This window comes from Brachionichthys hirsutus, chromosome 10, assembly GCF_040956055.1.
Source record: "Brachionichthys hirsutus isolate HB-005 chromosome 10, CSIRO-AGI_Bhir_v1, whole genome shotgun sequence".
Lineage (NCBI taxonomy): Eukaryota > Metazoa > Chordata > Actinopteri > Lophiiformes > Brachionichthyidae > Brachionichthys > Brachionichthys hirsutus.
Window position 1 is genome coordinate 9,360,449 of NC_090906.1, and position 19,752 is coordinate 9,380,200.

The window sequence follows — 19,752 nt, forward strand, 5'->3', positions numbered from 1 at the left end:
CATACTCTTTATAACAGGATTAGACTTCAGTGCGTGAGACGTGGTTTGTTGACGAAGTCTCAAAAGGGGAAGGAACTGCATAGCAAAACTAAAAGTTATGTCTGAAACCACAAAGAAAGAGACAAAAACTGGCTGAAAATGATGTGTCATGAGGGAAATTTAACATTACTCTATGAAGGAAACCTTTAGTGTGGGGGTGGAGTTAGGAAAATGAGGAAAGCCCTCATTCTTAAGTACCCAGTCTAGTGACTACACTATAACAAGACAAGTGGATCACAGGTTGTTGATCACAACAACCTGTGGATCACAATGACTCTGTTTAAGTCATTGTTTTCATGCACCATCATAGTGGCCTACTGCATTCATTATGTAGTGGAAGTGTCATTTTTGTGCAACAAAGTCATTAAAAAAGAGAAATTCTTAGTTAAGCTTTATTTATTCTGGAAATTTCATTGAACCCTAAATTACAATGAGAGATAACTAAGTTGCACTATAACAGCAATGGGTAATGGCAATGAGAATGTAATAAAGAAAAGTGACATGATTTATAGCACTTAGCTACAGACAGGGTGAACTTTGAACCTTGCTGAACACCTGACTGTTATCATGGCTGTGCAAAATCGCGGCACAAAGAAGGCTTCTCGATTTTCTTGCTGCAGAGCAGAAACCCAACGGTGGCATGCCAAGGAGAAACGACAGCGTCGCAAAGAGGTACGTTGGAAATGCATCTGTGCAGTGTCGCTACTGAGGAGGAATTTCATCTGGAATTGTAAATATTTTTGAGGAAATTTCATAAAAGGTCCCATCATGACATCACAATCTAACAATCCTTTTCAGTATGTGTGTGTGTGTGTGTGTGCGCGTGTAGGTGTGTGTGTAAGTGTGTGTGTGTGTCTGTGTGTAGGATACGTAACATGTAATTCATTACCCAAGTTGTAATTCCTTTGAAAGTCGAAGGATTTATAAATGTTGTAGGGAAATTACATGCAGTGGATTATCACCAAGCCTGCTACTGGTACTTCTACTACCAATAAACAGTAAAAAAAAAAAAAAAACTGTAAACTGGGATTAAATAGTGACTTTATTTACACAACTCTCCTGTTTTTATTGACGACTGTCAGGATTTTAGGGAAATGTTATTGAGAGTTTGGCTATTTTGTTTTTATGGATTTGGCTGATGCTGAGTCATTATTCATTATGAAACTCACAAAATATTCCCTGAAGACATTCCCTTAAAATGCAAATAAAGATGAAGTCAGAACCGTTCCAGCTGCTGGTTTGACTCAATTTCTGAGCTTTCACCATTAATAAGACTACAGTGAAACTCAGCAATAATATATCACTTGGGGTGGCAGTGGGGGCCTTTGGTCGGGACCAAGAGAGAGCCACCAGTTCACCGGTTCAAGTCCCAGCCCAGGTGAAAATGTGGAGTGTGTGCCGGTGGCCGGAGAGGGACCAGTCTACCTCCAGGGTGCTGCTGAGGTGCCCTTGAGCAAGGCACTGGTCCAGGTGCGCCTTCACCCTATGCCCCTCTCTGCATGATTGATTTGAGGGGTCCCTTGTAATCTCATTGCAGTGTTTGTAGCGGTAAACATCTCAATGACAATAAAGTTTTCGTTCTTTTCTTTTTCTTTCTTTATTAAATCAATTTATTAAATCAAGAAAGAAAGAAAGAAAGAAAGAACTGTTTAATAACATTTCTCTTCTGAAACATGAATCATATGTTAACCACAAGATACCGAGAGAGAGGCAGAGGGAAAACACCCTGTTAGCTCTGTTAGAAACTGAAAGCAGGAACATGGCAAATATATAAACAGTGTCAATGAACCATGATGGCATCTCACTCCTGCTGCTTCAAGGTAGGCCGATCTTTAAAATATCATGTGTGTGTAGATATATATAATATAATATATTATATTATAATATAATAATGTAATATAATATACTATAATATAATAGTGTAATATAATATAATAATGTACTTTAATATAATATAATTAATATATTATATTATTATATAATATTATATTATTATATAATATTATATTATTATATAATATTATATAATATTATATTATAATGTAATGTGAATAATATAATAATGTACTTTAATAAAATATAATATAATATATTACAATATAATGTAATATATTATATTATATTATAATATAACATGATATAATATAATGTAATATAATGCATGATGATATATTATAATATAATATGATTTTGGGAGTCACTTACCATTCCACCATGTGAAAACCTCTTAGAAAACACAGCTTGCAGGTGGAAGTGTGTGTTTTCTTATCTATTTGACACATGGGATTCTCATGTCACACTTCGTCTTAATGCTTAGTAATGTGTCTGTATGATTTATATATTTCATTCATTATTGCTTTACTTTAAACAACTTTTCTGCTGTTCAAGTGCATTAAGCTTAATCACTTTCATCTCAGCCTCGTCACCTTGGTTCTGTCATAAAGATGTTGACTAAGAAGTCTGAGTTTCACCAACAAAGCATGATGCAACGGAATAAAATGACCAAAGAGGACAAGCAGGACTTTGTTCCCCGGAAAGAAAAGCTAAACTTAACTCCGGGATGTGGCTGCTGCATGTGGTGTGCTTGCATCATTTTGTAAAGTCTGATTAGAGGAATCATGACACTTTTTTTTTTCATGCACGTGCTCCCCGGAGTTGTATTTACTGGATTACATAAGGTAAAAAAAACACATGGGGATGCCGTGTGTCAGGATGTGTGAGGGATTTTTTTTAAACAAATATTTATGAACTTCCTTTCAGATACTCTTACTGGAAATAGAGAGCTTATTACTTCCCAAAAAAAGTGAATCTGTCCCTGAACACCTGATTCTTTAAACAGCATTGCCGACAGACCGGCGTTACATCCGAAAGCAGCAAATCAGCGTTTTAAAGCAATAGATGATGAATATAAACCATATCGCTGACCATTTCTCCCCTTCAGATGGCGGTCTGGTGGCGGTTTCTCACTCTCTTTTGCTGTGTATTGAGCTGCGTGGAGTCTTCTCTTAAACCACCATACCGAGGGAGGAGGAAATATAACTCCTTTCATCTCACGACTTCCACTCGAACCCGAGTCCAGCAGCTGAAGAACTTATACGTGGGTACTGAAATGGCTCTGTAAATATCCGCTGTTAGCTTTCACTGAAGATAATGTTTAGATTTTTTTTTTCTGTCTATGCATTAGAAAGAGCAGCAGCTGGGAAGTAAGGACTTTGAGGACAGAAGCCAGCAGCTCGAGAACCTGCCTTTGCTCTCTACAGATTTCTACAGCTGGCTAATGCTGACAGTTAGTATTTATTGCCTTGATCATTGCAATACACGTTTCTCAATGCTTTATTATGAGATGTCCGTCATTTCTGAAAGATTGAAAAAACTTGTGTGGAATTCCCCTTTTAGAACTTCAGGCATAGAAAAAGGGGGGGCGTTGTGTAACTCGCAGTCGTCTGTTGTTGTTCGTTCAGGACGGGGAACGATTGCACGCTGCTTTCTGGGACTTGCAATCCTACTGGAATATGCTGGAATGGAAGAGAAAGCAGCTGGAGAAGGAGAAGCAGCAGGCGACAGGACAGGTGGTGCATAATACTTTAACTCAGAGCTTCAAACACATTCAGTTTGACCTGAGGGACCTGATGGGCCAAGTCAACAGTCAGGTAAGCACAGTCTTCTTGCGGAAATCTACTAAATGTCTTGTCCGGCTCTTAGCCATCCAACACTTTAAAGAAGAGTCATCAATGTCTTGTAAAAAAAAAAATGTTTTCCTTCCTTCCTTAGATGAGCTACATCCAGAGATCCCAGATGAAGCCCACATCTCCTACGGTGCGGGAACCCGTAAACCCGGAATCCAGCTCTAAAACAGTCTGGGACAGACGAGTGGAAGGTTACATCATTCTGAGGGATCTAGACCTTTACCTCATCAAGCTGGCAAGAGACTTCCTGCTGCTGGCTTCAAAGAACACGACTCAGCACTGAAAAAAGACTCTCAGTGCTTAACTAGTTAGTGTTAGTTATCTACACTTTACATGAAGTGCTTGCATAAGCTTTGTTTTTTACTTTGTTTATTCCTGGGCTTACTTGGGTACTTTCCAAACTTTCTATTGTGTAAATTAGCAGTAAACTGCAAGAACAAACACTTTCCAACCACGCCCCGACACCCACACACACACACACAATCTACTGGACTTTCCAAAGATGCATTTGCTATTTATCAATCTATTTATTAACATGCAAATTATTTAAAATCAGTTTATTTTATTTCTCTTACATTACAGAGAAATTGTTTACATTAAAATATATTTTATTTATATTTGATGTATTATATATATATATATATATATATTAGTTGTGTATTATTTGTATGGTTGACAATAAAAGGATGAAGCATTTGGAACAGTGACGAGTCTGTGCTATATTTTCAAACCTTTTTAAAGAAGTAGCAGTAATTACTGCAAAGTTGAAGACATTGTTGTCGTGATGATAATGTAAATGAAATAATAAGAGACTTTAATTTTTGTGGTATTGCCAAATAACAAGATACAATTTGAAAGACGATCCTTTAGCTCAGGCATGGGCAAACCCAGGCCTGGGGGCCATATGCGGCCCGTTGGTCTTTTTAATCCGGCCCGCCAAACTTGTCCAAATTATATCATTAAATAAAATTGTATTATAATTAAACCTCATTCATTTGACCTAATCCCTGTAATGCTACCTGTAAAAGGCCAAATCCTTTAATGCAATAGCTTTCATGTGTCATTTATACTAGCTCACACAAATACTTCATCCATCTGTTCTCGGTCCGGCCCCTCTGTCAAATTTTAGAACCTATTGTGGCCCGCGAGTCAAAATGTTTGCCCACCCCTGCTTTAGCTAATAGGGTTGCTGTTTGGCCTGGTTGCTGTTTCTTCATGTGCTGTTGATCCGTGGCGCAGTCTGTAGAGTGAAATCAGATCGGAAAAAAGTCAGGTGGCTGAAATGTGTGTGTGTGTGTGTGTTTTTAAAAGAAAGAAAAAAACTAGTCTTGCAGGCTCCTCTCGACATCAGAGGAGCCTCTGACTCACCACCAGCAGATGTCCTCGCTTGCCCTTGGAAACCTTCAACTCTGAACCCCTGACGAAATCTATGATTCCCTGCTTGCCTCGAGCCACGGCGAACTTTATGCTGCAAGCCACACGGGATGAAACAAACAAAGGCGGGATGGAACGATGAGCACCGATGGGTCACAGCGACCACCACGGACAAACAGTCGCACAAGGCCTCACCTGCCCGGGCTGATGTTGACGTAGTTGACTTTGGTAGCCATCAAGGATAGTTTTGTTACCAGCTCGATGACGTGGCTGCAGTGCAGCACGACATCGCCCTGAGGGAGACAGCTGCATTTAGAGTGGTCGTCTCGTAAGTAGTCGAGGCTGCTTTGTGTTGACAGACCTTCTGCTTGCCGTCGTCGCTGGGCACGTGCAGAACAACCACCCCGTCGCTCAGCGAGCTCAAGGAGATGCCTGCTTGTGAGAGAGAAAACTGCCTTTAGACTCGCAAAACGAACATAGACATAATAATATAATCATAGGAAAGTGACAGGACATACAGAAGTTATAAAGATACATTAAGTAAATTAAATGAAAGGGAAAAAATACAATAGAAAACTAGATAGGCGCTCAGGCCTAACTATACAAATGGTCAATTATCAGACAAAAAAAAATGTCCCCTGATTTGGTTTCATGACTGATTATCATCCCTTCAGTTTAGAGAACCTTTCTTTGACAAAGGGTTCAGTGATTGAGAAATCCTGACTGCTTAAGGTAAAAGAAAAGCAAACATAGTGGAAAACCTGTTACAGCTGTCAAAGGACGCGACTGAATCAGGGCCGTTTTTACCCGTCAGCGCTGCATAGTCAATCCTCTGTTTGATCTTTGTCCCTTCAACCAGCACAGCAAACGCGTTGGTGAGGAGCAACTGCCGTGGGCGAGGCTTGAAGCCCCTCCTGTCGTACTTGATGACTGGAACGGCGTACTGAGAAGAAGAAGACATCACTGTGAGGTAGCCAAAGGATTTAACAACAACTTTATTACCATAAACACGTGGAAAACAAGGGATCCATCCCACCTGCACTTTGTCATTTCCAAGGGTCTGGGTCACTTTGAGACTGATTTGCTCATGTTCTACATAAAGCAAGTAGAATAGCCGCTGTAAATGTAATGCATTTTGTGGTAATGCTTTCTATATGGTGTTAAATATGTGCAAAGATAAGGAAGGCATGCATCAACATGTACCCAGCCTGGAGTCCAAAAACAGCCTCCCCACGCTCTGAGGGTAGCTGTCTTTCTGATCCTTGAAGAGCTCACTTGCTACAACTTTCTGTGCCATCTAGAGCAAAGAAAAAGCAAATCATGCAGGATGAAAAGTTAGCCGACTCGTCTTGCACACCTACGTTGAAGGTCACGCCGTTTGTTGTCCGCCTACCTGCTTTTTCCATTCTGGCTGAACCCTCCTGCAGTACTTCCTGACCATGTTTGTCATGTGCAGCCTCCGCAGGTGGTCAGAGGCCTGCAGGGAATCATGGAATTAATAGCATGGACTTTGCATTAATAACGCTGCAGGTGTGTGCGTGTGTGTGTTTGTGTGTGTGTACAGGCTTTCTGTACCTCGGCAAGTAAGGGAGGAGGTGTCGGCCAACTTTTGTCCAAAACAGTCTCTGGCAGGTTTTTACGCAGATTCTTCAGGAAGGAATAGCGAATGTGATCAAGGAAATATTGATTCTCGGCACAGTATTCCTCATGACGGTAGATGAAGCCTTCAATGAACCTGAGAGCAAAAGACAGAAGACGGAGGATGAAATATGCAACCATAAAATATAGTTTCAACATGTAAAAATAAATAAATGATGGATTGAGCACCTGCGTATTAACGCAGCAGCCTGTCGGCGCCTCTTGGCCCTCCTGCGAGCTTTCATTCCTCGCCACGCAGACTGGATCACTATCACTGTACAAACACGTCCTTGCACATATTAACAACCAGACACCAACACTAACCCTAACCTTCATCACGTCATGATGGCCAGTCAGCTTTAAGAATGTTAGAAAAAAAAGAAATGTATTTAAATTGAAATAAAAAAGACATTGTGATGGTCATTCAAAAGCGTTTTCATGTGCATGCATACTGTTCATATAACAAATTCCTTTAGACTTTAGACTTTAGAAAACTTTATTATCCCCGTGAGGGGCAATTTGTTTCACTATATTCATGGAAAGGAAATCAGAAATTAAGATTCAAAGAAGTAAAAAACGATGATCTGACCTGCGTGTCGGATGCGTCGGTACTTGGCTCTCTCCCTGTAGCCTCTCCATGATGTTTGCAGGGTCAAAGCTGGAGCAGAACAAAGAAACAATAAAATCTGGTGTCGGATTACGAAGGTGACATTTAACCGGGATCTTTGTCCTTTGTCATTTTCGGATTCCCTGTCGTTCCACTGTTACCTACCCATCCCAGGCCTTTTTGCCTCCAGTGCATCCTCAGTGATGAAGAGCGTTTTGGGGGAACGGATGAAGATTTTTGACCTGCCGAACAGAGGAAAATAAGTGTGACTAGTTTGCCTCGGTTTCTTCATTAGCTCCGTATGGTAATTTGCTGCACCGGGCAAACTCTCCTCACACTGTCCTCCCTCTCCTTCCAGTTATTCATTACCTTCCCAGTTTGTACTCTTCTGGTTTGTAGCCCAAGTGGTTGACCAGTATTGAGACGCCATCTTCCACTCTGCCATGCCAGTGAGGCCACGTTTCAGGACACAAGGGCTTATACCTGAAAGTATTTGCATATAATTATTATTACAAAAGGCTGAACATTGAGTAAACAGAATGAACGCGTGATATGAGAATCACCTCTGCAGGAATGCTTCAAAAGAACGTCGGTAGGCAAATCCAGCTCTCCGAACCCTCAGGTTTTCTACCAGGCTGAAGCACTTCACCTGGTGTCTCACCAGAACTTCATCAAACCGTCCTGCAGGAAGTCACAGTGACAGTGACGCCTTTTTGATTCAACCCGTAGATAAACATGACTAGTCTAAAAACAATAAACCGCATTTCAAAATGTAAAAAAAAATGTACCTGGCTGCTTGGCATCATTCGGTTTGATACAACGCACATAGGATGGCTCTTTAGACTTGAGGATCTCCACAAGTTTCATCAGGTCATTTTTAAACTGAGTGGCAGCCTGAAGCACAAGCACAGAAAGAAGAAAGAAATTCTACGTGAATTTGTGCGCCTCTGTTTGTCAAAGAGGAAAAGAAAGAAAGATATTTCATTTCACCATCTCGGAGCATTTAGGGCGTGTCCCTTCTTCACTGTGGAAGCTGTGTCTCAGGATCTGGTTGTCTGACTGGCTCATGACCTGACCGGAGAACGAAACACAACCGCATGTCAACACAGCATGCCTTCCTCCTCTTCCTCTTCTCCACTCAGACGTTCAGGTGAGGCTTTACTTTGAAAATGTACATTATCCTCACCTCTTTGAGGTTCCAGTTCAGCATTTCTTTGTTTCTGTCGATGAATCCTGAACAAAACAATCAAAAACACTAAGACTGTCATTAAATATTCTGAGTACTGAGCTAAAATAAATAAATACAAATGTTAATTAAGTATGGTGGGGTCATTGGTCTTCTAGTTTTCATTGTGAAAAAACATAATTGCAGATACAATGTGTCTGTTTCAGACAAAAACAAAGATCAGGGATAGTGTTTTAAAACTTGAATCATGTTACATTTGCTTGATCCGCATTTTCCGAAGGAAAGGAAGGAAGTTATCGATAGCACAAAAGTCTGTGCAGACATGCTACACATTGGGCTGTGAGATGAAGCCTAGAATAAACGTCGTCCCTTAGAAGCGAAAGGTGAAATGTTCCCTCTCACCGTTGACGTTGTAGTTAACTTCCCCGGCGTAATGCAGCAGCCTGAATTCCTCCCTGCTCATCACCCTGCGCGTTTTCCCATTTGCTGCCTTGTGGCTGAAAGACACGCAAACAGATGTACGCACGAACACATGAAATAAGAAGCTGCGGTTAGAAGAGCGTCTTCATAATAAAATAATAGAAATAATGTGACGCTTACGCGACAAAATGGGGATGGTCAGCCAGGGTGTCTTCCAACTTCTCTAAAAAGGAGGCATCACAAGTCTCTCCGGGACTCAGACACTCCTCATCCTGAAGAAAACAGACGTTACCTACCAGCGACGGAGGATGAGATGACAGCAGATCCAAACATGAATACTAAGAGCTGCTGTGCACACCAGAATGGAGATGATGCCTTTGGGCTTCTCCTCTATCAGGTCACAGATCATCTGGTTGTCGAAGCACTTCACCATCTCCCACTGAAATGACAGGGAAATGTTATGTGAGATTCAAAATATCAATAAACATGTATTAAATAACCTTGTTTCAACAAATGACTTACTGTAATTCCCTCCGTCTCATACTCCTCCTGCTCGGACTTTAGACTGAGCTCAGTGAAGAGCTGCTGCAGCTTCTCGTTTGAGTAGTTGATGCAGAACTGCTCAAAACTGTCAGCGAAAAATATCAGAATAAAATGAGATCAAGAAATGTGTTTAAAGTTCTGCGTAAATGCTAGAGGCAACTAATAAAAACAAAACCATTTGGTTTACAGACTGTTTGAGACATGACAGAAATAAAGTCAAAATGAACGTGATGCATGTACCCGTTGTGTTGTAAGACCTCAAAACCATAGACGTCCAGAAGGCCGATAACACAGCAACTCTTGCGGTTGTAGTTGCGGATGTCCTGCAGAACATAGCAACAACAAATAATGTTAACAATGAAACAATGAAGCAGGCCCACAAACAGGGTGTCTAGTGTTTCGGCACCTTGGCAGCCAGCAACTCGTTGATTTTCCGCACCAGCCAAGTGAAGGTGCGGCCATACGCGGCCTTAGCCAAGGCGTCACGGGCGGCCTCCGCCTGCTCGAAATTTAACGGACTAATAATCTGTAATACACAAATGCAAATAAGACACAGACGTACAGCCGCGCGCGGTGCACGCAAACCAAGTGAAGACTTAAGGAGCAAGGGCACCTCCTCTGCTTTGGCCGTGAGCTTCCTGTGAGTGAGCGCCTCTCTGAGGGCCAAGCCATCAACTCCCAGCAGCTGCAAGAAGAGCAACACATCCGCTTTCAGCTGCGCCTTCTTGTGCATATTTGAACATCCAATAACACTACGGGGAATGGTCTGACCTTTGCCAGATTGCTCATGTGGTTCTCAGTGGTGACGTAAGTTTCTCCTTCCTCCCCTTCCCCAAACTGCACGTTCCCCAGATGGAGAACACCGGCGATGATGTTCAGCAGAGTCTGAGGTCAGACACGTTTAAAAACAGCTAAAAACACAAGCTCCTCAGTGGAGGTGAATATTGTGCGCATTCAATGCTGGGATTAGTCCTGACCTGCACTTCTTCCTCGGTGAAGCCGATGACAGATAAGGCCTTCATTACAACCTTCCAGTTATTCTTGTCACTGACAGAGCTGAGTCTGGGACAGTTCCCCTGAAAAAAGAAAACTGAATATTAGACATCAATAATGCAATAATAACGTAGACCTCATCCTGAAGACGAGTAGCATCTGAAACATTTGCATCTCCCGCACCTTGACCAGATACCGGTAGTTCTGGGGGCTTCTCTGCAGGTCTAGCGCATTAAGCAGGTTGTCATCCCCTCCATCCAGAAGCTGATAGAAGATGTGGAAGTTCCTCTCCCCGTGGTTCTGGTGTACGACACGGGATTTCTCCAGCAGGTAGTTCAGAATGTGAGCACCCACTGGTGCTCCCTAAGAGACGTTACAGAAGCAGATGGACGCAGATAGGGGCCGTTAAAAAAGCAAGTTTAGCTTTTTAGAGGATGCGTGGCTTATATTAGTGATAAAAAGCTGGAGACAGCCATGAAGCTGTCTTTACCTTAAAGTCAAACTGGACATCCATGTATTTTCCAAAGCGGCTGGAGTTGTCGTTCCTCAGTGTTTTTGCGTTGCCAAATGCCTGCACAAAGAAAAGAAAAGAAAAGAAAAGTAAAGAAAATAGAAAATTAGAAGAACAAGGAGAAATCAAGGACAAAAAAAAAAAGTAAAATGTTTTAGGTAAAAGTGATATGTCAGATTACTCAGATAAATCCTTTGATGAAATTGAGAATGGCTGCTCAGTTTGAAGTGTAAACTATTCAATACCTCCAGAACCGGGTTGGACTGCAGGAGGTGGCCCCCGACGGCAGCCATGTTGTCATTAATGGGGCAGGTGACGGTGTAGTAGAGGAGGATCTTCTTGGCGGCCTCTGTTTTACCTGCACCGCTCTCGCCTGATATGAGAATACATTGGTCCTTCCTCCGGGTCCGCAAGGCCCGGTAAGCATTGTCTGACAGGGAATAGCTAAGGGAAAACACAAACAGCATCTTCGACAGCTAATCGGATCAAGCCGAAACACAGCGGAGGAACAAAGTCAGCACACAGGAGAACGCAGCGGTGAGAACTTCAGTCAGGAATCTCGACAGGCCGTGTGATTATTAGCAGTTGGCAGTGAAGGAGGGTGGAGGAGAGACTCACATGTGAGGCGCTATCTCATAGAAGCTGACCCCTCGGTAGCGTTCCATCTGCTGCTTGGAGTAAATCTCCAGGTCTTTGTAAGGGTTCACCGACACCAGCACCGATCCGATGTACGTCTGAGGCCAAACGTTGGGACACTTTCTATTATCGCCACAACAAATGAATTGTTTTCGAAACATATGAAGTGCGATTTATTACATAGACGAGATTCTCTCTGAAGCGTCTCCGAAGGTTCTCTATGAAGGCCGCCTCACTGGTGTAGTTTTCCAGCAAGACAAAGTCCTGCACCCCGACCCGATCCCGGGCCGTCAGCGCGCTCTCCATCACCAGCCGCACTCGTCCTTCGATATCCACCTCCTGAAGAAAGAGGAAAAAAAGATGATCGGAATCATCCACCGTTCAATGACAATCCAGTGACCACGCTTATGATCGTCTCAATGTAATTACACACCGCTGACCAGCAGGGGGTGCACAAAGTCTATTAGACACTGCCGTATTTTTTGGACTGCCAAGTTGCACACATTCCCAAAACAACAATCACAAGACTAACCGAGATTAAACAACAGAGACATTTAAGCGTTCTAAACTATAAACGGACAAAGTGGATTTCACTACCATGCAGCAATACTGAGCGGGTGAGTTATCATGTATTTACAGTACACACAGCTCTAATTTACCACACGAGATTTGACCAATGCCACTGTCAAAGTGTGTGTGCATGTCAACCACGCTGTGATGGCAAACACCGCAGCGCAGACGGGATCTAATTCACCTGCAGACACACCCTAAAGACATCTCGCAGCCCTATAGGCAGAGAAATCCACAAGCAAGGAGACAAGAATATCAGCAGCTGATACTTACAGACCATAAACATCCAGAAGTACAGATCAATGTGTTATCAGTTCACTATAACCCTCTCAATCCGGCTGCACTTCAGTATGACAAATACATTCATGAGAGAAGCCCTGCTGCGTTTCCTTACACATTCACAAAAAAAAGCAAGCCGAAAGTGGAACGAGGGGGCCAGACTTCTCACCACTTCTGTTTTTTGTTGAATGCAACCGCTCTCAGGGGTCTCGTTTAGCTGTTGAAAGGTCGTTATCTGGGAACGCTGAATGCAGGAAGATCCGTTTTAAAAAAAACCCAAAGAAACCAAGAGGACAACGGTGGAAGATAGCCAAGAAGTGAGAGCAGAAGAAAGCCGCTGAACACTTCCACTGCAGCTCCCCCCTCTCTGCTTCACCTTAGAGTATTGTTCTCCCACTCAAGCAGGTGGGCTTCCTACAGATAGTGCTTGTGGTTCATGGTTCAGATTTTCCAAAGGATGCATGTTAGGAATGTTGGGGTCAGACTTAGGGCAAGGGTTCGGTGGATGCCAGTAAATGTTTCTATGAGGGTGTAGGTCGGTGTGCATTGCTTTTAGGATGTGGATGTTTGTGTGTGTTTGTGTGTGTGTGTGTGTGTGTCGAAGAAATGTGCATTTCTTTCCACTGCCAAAGTGGAGAAACGCAGATCTAAAGTGATCCTTAGACCGGCTGTCAGAGATGTTATAATGCAGGTACAGTTACAGCCAGAATATTTACTTGATGTAGTTTTCTTTAATTCTACGAGATGATTTCACAAAGTTAAAGATGATTATGAAGCTCATCAGTCACCTCTTTCACAGCAGCTGATCCTGACCAGACCTACCTGCCTCTGATCTGCTGCAGATTCTGCCCTTGGCGCGAGCCTTTCATTCCATCCTCTTCAGACCCGATACCTTTTATGCTCAACTGTCATATTTCTAAGATGCACAGATGTGGCTGTGCTGAAACATCTGTTGAGAAGAAGCCACCTCTCCAGTGTCCGCCACATCCACATTACCATAACAATCGTGTCCAGATTTGGGGTTTTTTCAAGACAGCATTAAACGCGCTTTGATACACGAGACGCCACAAGGAACAAATCACAAGCCCATGAACAGAGCAAACATTGTTTTCAGAAAGCTATTTCCCAGCAGTCATGAGTAGTTTTTTCTTTTCTTCCAAGAACTACAAACCTCTGCTGTGATGGAGTAAACACATTTTTTGTGGCGAGACTTTACAGGGTACAGCTCAGGAGTGACGGTAGAACCAGCATACAGTGTAATCCCTGCATCTGACCTGAGGTTGGGTCGTTGCAGCAGGGAGTGTTACCGAAAAAAGCCATAGATTTGTAGGTGCAGCAGCAGCGGCAACCAGTGAAGGGGCTAAAGTTAACAGTGGGACTTGGCTCCAGGCCCCATGACCGACTCTGTTGGACCGACTACATTCGGATTGTCTTCCTTATAAGGTATGCCAACACCGCTCTACCCCAAGGCGAGCTGCTCTGGTACCGCAGCTGCCTCGGCACCGCTGACGGGCTGCTAATGGCTACGGTGGAAAAGTACCAAGTTCCTGTTGGAACTGAATGATGTAAAGTTTATTTAAAAAAAAAAAAAGCCAGAATGCACTTTGCCTAACACACAGGCACGAAAGTGACTCATTGCACTGCTTTGCTGCTTTTCCTGCAGGAGGGAAAACTGTGAACTGAAGGATCTTATGCTTCGCTGTGCAGATAACACACACACACACACACAACGGACATCATGGCAGTCAGGATCTTACCCTGCCCTGGTACCTCATCCTGTCCCGTTGTTTCTGGAAGAAGGCCGAACTGGTGGTCCCTCCACCCAGGCTGGCACTCCCCCTCCCGTTCCTGATCGACTCCTTAACTGCAACTCTTCATCCACCTTTCATTCAGGCGACAGGATTAGATAACGTATCCTCTTCTTTGCTCCACCACGTCAGTCACATTACCACACGCTCTCTGCCTTTCCTCCAATTTGTCTCCGTCCCCTGTGAGGACAAAGCATACGAACTCAAACCCCTCTGGTTTGCACCTTCAGTTCATCTTCAAGTAAATGTGAGCCTCACCGCGAGCCCTTCTCCTTCCCTTTAAGCTTTACTGCATGAAACAAGGGCAGGAACTCCTCTCACACGTCACACAATTGGATAAAAAAAAAAAAAAAAAAGAAGTCAAGGGAAAGTAAGCTGTTGGATAATGAAAGGAAAAAAAAGAGCTGGAGAAACAGAGTACAGAGAGGGGCTGGAAAAAATGACTAAGAGCCCCAAACTACAAACATGTAATCACTGAGCAGCTTTATAAAAAGGAGAGAACCCCCCCCCCCACCACACACACACACACACACACACATATATCACATGATGAGATCTCAGTACATTCTTTCTTTCCTTCCCTCCCTTTTAGTTTGCACCCTCCCTTTTCTTCCGCAAGCTGAGACAGCTTCACGTGGGATAGGAGTTATTTCACCAGGAGGCCTGCCTGTCTCCTGATGGCTGCCTCCCACTGTGGATGAAATCACCTGCATCATATCAGCACTGCGCAGCTACAATGATCACATGTGAAAAGAGGCCCGCACCACTAGATTCCTCTTTGCTTTCGTTCAGTCCTCTTTTTGGCATTTTTAGGAAGGGCAACCAGGCCGCAGGGCTCTGTGAGAGATCATCGCCCCCCTTCTGGTTGGCAGACCCACATTTTTTCCTATCGCCCCATTTACCCTCACACTCTCTCTCCCCCTGTCTGTTCCCTGAGCCGGCGCTGTAAATTATTCAGCACTGAGGAATTTGAATGATGCTACCAGTCATGTGTGTTTCAACAGCTCTTCAACCAAGGATGGAAAAACCTTCACGCTGCTCGTTCCCTATCAGTCCGCAGTGGAGGTAACCGGGCAGAGGATTTACACATGGATTGTAAATATTTGTAATAAATCTGGTTTCAACCGGCGTCACTCAAAACCTCATTTTAGTACCGTGCCTCTGCCTCTTTAGTTATATGGAAAGGAGTCCTTGCAGGTCATGTTTACCTCATTCCTTTTCAATCGTATGCGCTCTATTCACACCAGCATCACCATAAATGATCGATAATGCTGGCCTACTTTGTATAGACCATAAAAATGAAAAAGAACACACATTCATGAGGTGATAGTTGATCATTTAGTCGGCACAGCAAGGCTGGCAACAGCAGAATGGTTGCTATCATTGTGTTCCCCTATCAAATCCGAGCAGCAGAAGTGTGAGCGCAGCATGTTGATTACTCTACGGAGCCCTTTTCATGCAGATACTGTTAACCAGGGATGGGCGACGCTGATTTCAGCGGCTGCTGGTACAAGCTACCTAACTTCATTCTACCAGAGAGCACTCACAGACTGCAAGCCTCCGCCAAGGCGTCTCATTTCCCCCATTATGTCATAGAAGCAATGACATAATGTCCCATGAAGGTGTGACACTAGTAATAGGACTCTTTGTTCAAGCAAAACTACCCCGAGAATTTGAAGCCACGTTAGTTTGATAGCACATCCAAGATATTTTTCTAGATCTGGTTCCAAACTATGATGCTTTCTTCCATCCCTTCATCCAGTTTCAGGATACTCAACACATCAAAATATTTGTTTTTTTCAAAATAGTGAACAAAAAATCCTAAATCCACCCCTTGACTTTCTTGGCAGAGGGATCTCTGTGTGACTCTTGTAATTACCACCTTAAAAAAAAACCTGTTCCCAAGACCGCGTTCCGTCCTTGTATGGTAAAGATCAGTGGGAAGGACCGGAATTACTTTAAAATACAGCAACTGTGTAAATTAATTCATAAAACAAATTCTGAAATGTACTACACAGTTTTGGCAGCTGTTGCAGAAACTCCAGAGGATACGACAGGTAAAAAAAAAAAATCAACTTGAACTGATGAGCTGGAAAACCATGCCCAGGTGTGTAAGAGAGATTATAATGGTGATAAATCACCGGCAGCCTTTGTTCTTTTCTTTTTGGGCTCACCTTTGAAGGACATCCAAGACTCATGCATGTGGACAACATAAGAATACTCTCCTACCACATCTGGTTTCTATACCCGCCGCACATAACAGCATCTGACACAGACTTGGTTCTAATGAAATGAAAAAGGGTCTAAAGAAAATCAGAAATAATTCCCACTAGTGCATTGTTACCACCTGAGCTTAAATCTGCTGCTTTATTTTCCAGCTGAGCTGTTCCTATCTTTGTTTAGCAATTCCTGTACGAAGGAGTTCCTTCCGAGCTGCTTCCTGGCGGGTTCTTCCTTCATGAGTTTACGGCTGAGCATAGCATAGCTCAGCCGTAAACTGTGTCATCCTAAACTTTAGCTCCTTGTTGCATGAGCCCTTCAGACAATTTCCTTCCAAAAACATTTGAAAATGAGAAAATCTAATAATATCCTATTCCCAGAAACAGCCCTCTGCATGACTTGACTTATACATAATTACATTTAAAACTCAAACATTAACTGTTAACTCCAGAGAAATTGTGTAAGAAATAAAAACATTTATTCTCGACTTCTGACATATTACATAAGAAATCCAAAGATTCCTCACATACCCTTCCTGTCATTGACACACCAGTTTATACAGTGTTAGATTATCTGATATAATACAACTCCCGTTTCCTCACTGGGCACTTCCAGCTGCTAAGGTTTTCCAATTTGTTGTAACAATGAATAAGCGAGGAATTATCCAGGCGGGGTGGAAAAAAGTTGTTTCTTCACTCTTCTTCCAATTCTCTCAGTCTCCCTCTGCTGTCACATCGACATCTTTCCTACCAATTTTGAGAGCCGTACAATCTGGATTAAAAAAAAAAATCAGGATCTGAACCAGAATGAGGTCAGGAAAAAAATCTTAACATTTAACATTGAAAATAAAAATCAGTTAAATCATTGTATGCCATTGCCACACTTTTTTTTCCTGATGAGAGACGAGACTTTAATCTCTCATTTGATAGGTTTGTTGTTCACATAGTCATAGTTCAGAATATTCTGTGAGTCCTGAAATATAGAGAAAAATGAGCAAAAACTGCTGGTACTCTGGAGGATGGCTGTTCTGAGCATGGCTGGCACTCAAAAGTTAAAGATACACATCAACTCCGTAGCTGTAGGGCTTTATGATGCAGGAATTAAAATAAATATCTATCATGGGTGCCGATCTTACATCTGTTATATCAAGTTATTAATAAACATAATATACATGAGTATGGTGGTTTTTAATCTAACGACCTTTGCGTGGAACATTAATTAACAAGTATGAGTTCATCGTTAAATCCACTGCTCTGTAAAATGGGAAGGTTTAGAGCGCCGCCTGCTGGTAATAATATAAACTACAGATGTCCTGGCCGATGGAGTGACTTTTAGACAAATCCTTTTGAGACTGTCCAAGTGGGGGTTTTTTTCTTTAATCTAATGTTCTAAAACAAAATGCATCGGTTTATACTTCACGCAGTTTAACAAGATGATTCATAATTACAGATTACATGGGTTTGATGGTTTTAAACGTGCTTGCATTTCCTTGTAAAATACTTAATGTAATTATTAAAAGTTATATATTTCTACATTTTTTGTTTTTGTTCTAAAAGCTATCGATTTTCTCTGTCTCTGCATGAAGCGCCTGAGACAGAGTGTTTATACTCGGCATGTCCGCTAGGGGGCGGCAGCGCCATCATGTAATCATGATGCTGATGATGCTGTTGAAAATGGATGGTTAGAGGAGGGTGACAATGCAAACATCTTTCTATATGTTGTGGATCAAAATTCACTTCCAAGAAATCTGTGAAAATCGCATGGTAGCGTGGCTATAGATGAATCTCTTAGTGTGCCGTACAGTGGGTGACTTGATGGTGCTGCTATGGATAAAAGCCACCAGAGTGGCGTGCAGCAATTATATCAGCAACCTTATGTTTGGTTGCTATTTGGTTTGTCGTCAAATTTGCACCAAAACTCAAAGTATTGCAGTATTCCAAATGCAAAGTATTTGAGCTGAGCAGGAACCAACATTCTATTTATTCTCCTATACCTAAGTGTGTCTATTTGGTCTCAACAAACGGTGATCTAACCACCTCATAAGGTTACATTTAATTTGCCATTTCTCCAGCTATTCAGTCAGAATAGTAAAGTTGTAAAGTTTCCATAAGATAAAACTAAAAAAGGACCGACAGAGCTCAAACAATCGAAAAATAGTTTCCAGAAGGTCAGAAGAAAATATATTGTTGAGACATACAGTAAGTTCGTACCTTTCGCAGATGGATGAAATCCAACTGAAGGATTCTGAATCTGAAACACACATGCAGTTAAAGTTGTGACTTTTTACTGGTTAGATTGAATTTTTCAGCTCATTTTTACCTTGTAAAATGAGATATATTTATATGTGACTCTATGATATAACTCAAAAACAGTTTATTTTTCCTTCTATTTCATTAAACTTCATCTACACATCTTCCATTGATACAGCTTAATCGGGGCTTCATATGAAGCATTTCATCACATTAATAATGAGAATTTCAGAGACAACTGACATCACACATATTTCCTCGTGAAACGCACCCGCGGCATTATATAGTCGGTTCTTTGTGCCTGTCAGAAATGGATTACTTTGGAGTAACGCGCCCGGTGTGCGCGGCGCGGCGCGGCGCGCTAGGGCGCGCTGAGGCGGCGGCGGAGGGCCGACCTGCTGCAGTTGTGTGACGGCGCCGCTGGGTGAGTCCCTCTCTCCGCTGCTTCTGTTTCTCCACACAGCTCCCTTTTTCCAAAAGAAAAGAAGAGGAGATCTAGGTCCGGGGAGGAGGAGGGGGAGGAGGAGGAGGGTCGCCGCCGCCATTATCGGAAAAGCTGCTTGAAATCCCACTTTCACACGCGCAGTCTTGCGCCACGGAATGATTCGGACACGAGCAGATTTTTTTGTTGCAGCCCAAAAGCACAATTTCAGACGAAGCGCCGCGCGCGATTGGAACGAACTCGCCGTCGTCTCGTGTGCGCGGCCGGCGCAGCGTAATGTGCGCACAACAATGGACAGAATAATTATTGGAGGAAAAAGCAACGTGGTGAACGGAGAGGAAGGCGACTGAAACAGCGGCGGCTGAATGTCTCACGAGGGGGGGAAAGCCCTGGCACGAACAGATCCGGATGAATATTGATCACTTGGGGATATTAATAATTTATTCTTGTGGTTAATTTCAGCGAAAGCTGTGATGCTGAATGAGAGAATCCAGTTCACGGGTAATGTAAATCAGTGTACCGAAGCATCGCACACGTTCTAGCGTTGTCAG

The 19,752-nt window shown here is 42.7% G+C and overlaps 2 protein-coding genes across 2 annotated transcripts; one reads left to right on the top strand and one right to left on the bottom strand.

Annotated features, from left to right (window-relative positions):
• The first annotated feature begins 501 nt into the window (after positions 1–501).
• Positions 502–4,042, top strand: LOC137900289 (uncharacterized). The gene is given in 6 exon segments (XM_068744353.1): positions 502–505; positions 660–711; positions 1,356–1,509; positions 3,224–3,325; positions 3,501–3,836; positions 3,838–4,042. Coding segments are annotated over 6 exon segments (819 nt in total). The 3' UTR covers positions 4,009–4,042.
• Positions 4,043–4,831: 789 nt separating this feature from the next.
• myo1ca (myosin Ic, paralog a) lies at positions 4,832–14,556 on the bottom strand. Its single transcript, XM_068744464.1, has 32 exons — positions 14,240–14,556; positions 11,814–11,972; positions 11,616–11,731; positions 11,243–11,441; positions 10,977–11,057; positions 10,670–10,849; positions 10,471–10,569; positions 10,265–10,378; positions 10,107–10,178; positions 9,900–10,019; positions 9,734–9,816; positions 9,473–9,578; positions 9,309–9,389; positions 9,131–9,222; positions 8,933–9,027; positions 8,531–8,577; positions 8,335–8,415; positions 8,133–8,238; positions 7,908–8,025; positions 7,714–7,827; positions 7,510–7,586; positions 7,327–7,395; positions 6,927–7,011; positions 6,675–6,834; positions 6,493–6,576; positions 6,303–6,396; positions 6,136–6,191; positions 5,907–6,042; positions 5,461–5,531; positions 5,295–5,392; positions 5,094–5,193; positions 4,832–4,965 (listed from the first exon to the last, which is right to left on the bottom strand). Exons 1-32 carry the CDS (start codon positions 14,255–14,257, stop codon positions 4,939–4,941), a joined length of 3,138 nt encoding a protein of 1,045 aa, XP_068600565.1. The 5' UTR covers positions 14,258–14,556; the 3' UTR covers positions 4,832–4,938.
• Positions 14,557–19,752: the final 5,196 nt, after the last annotated feature.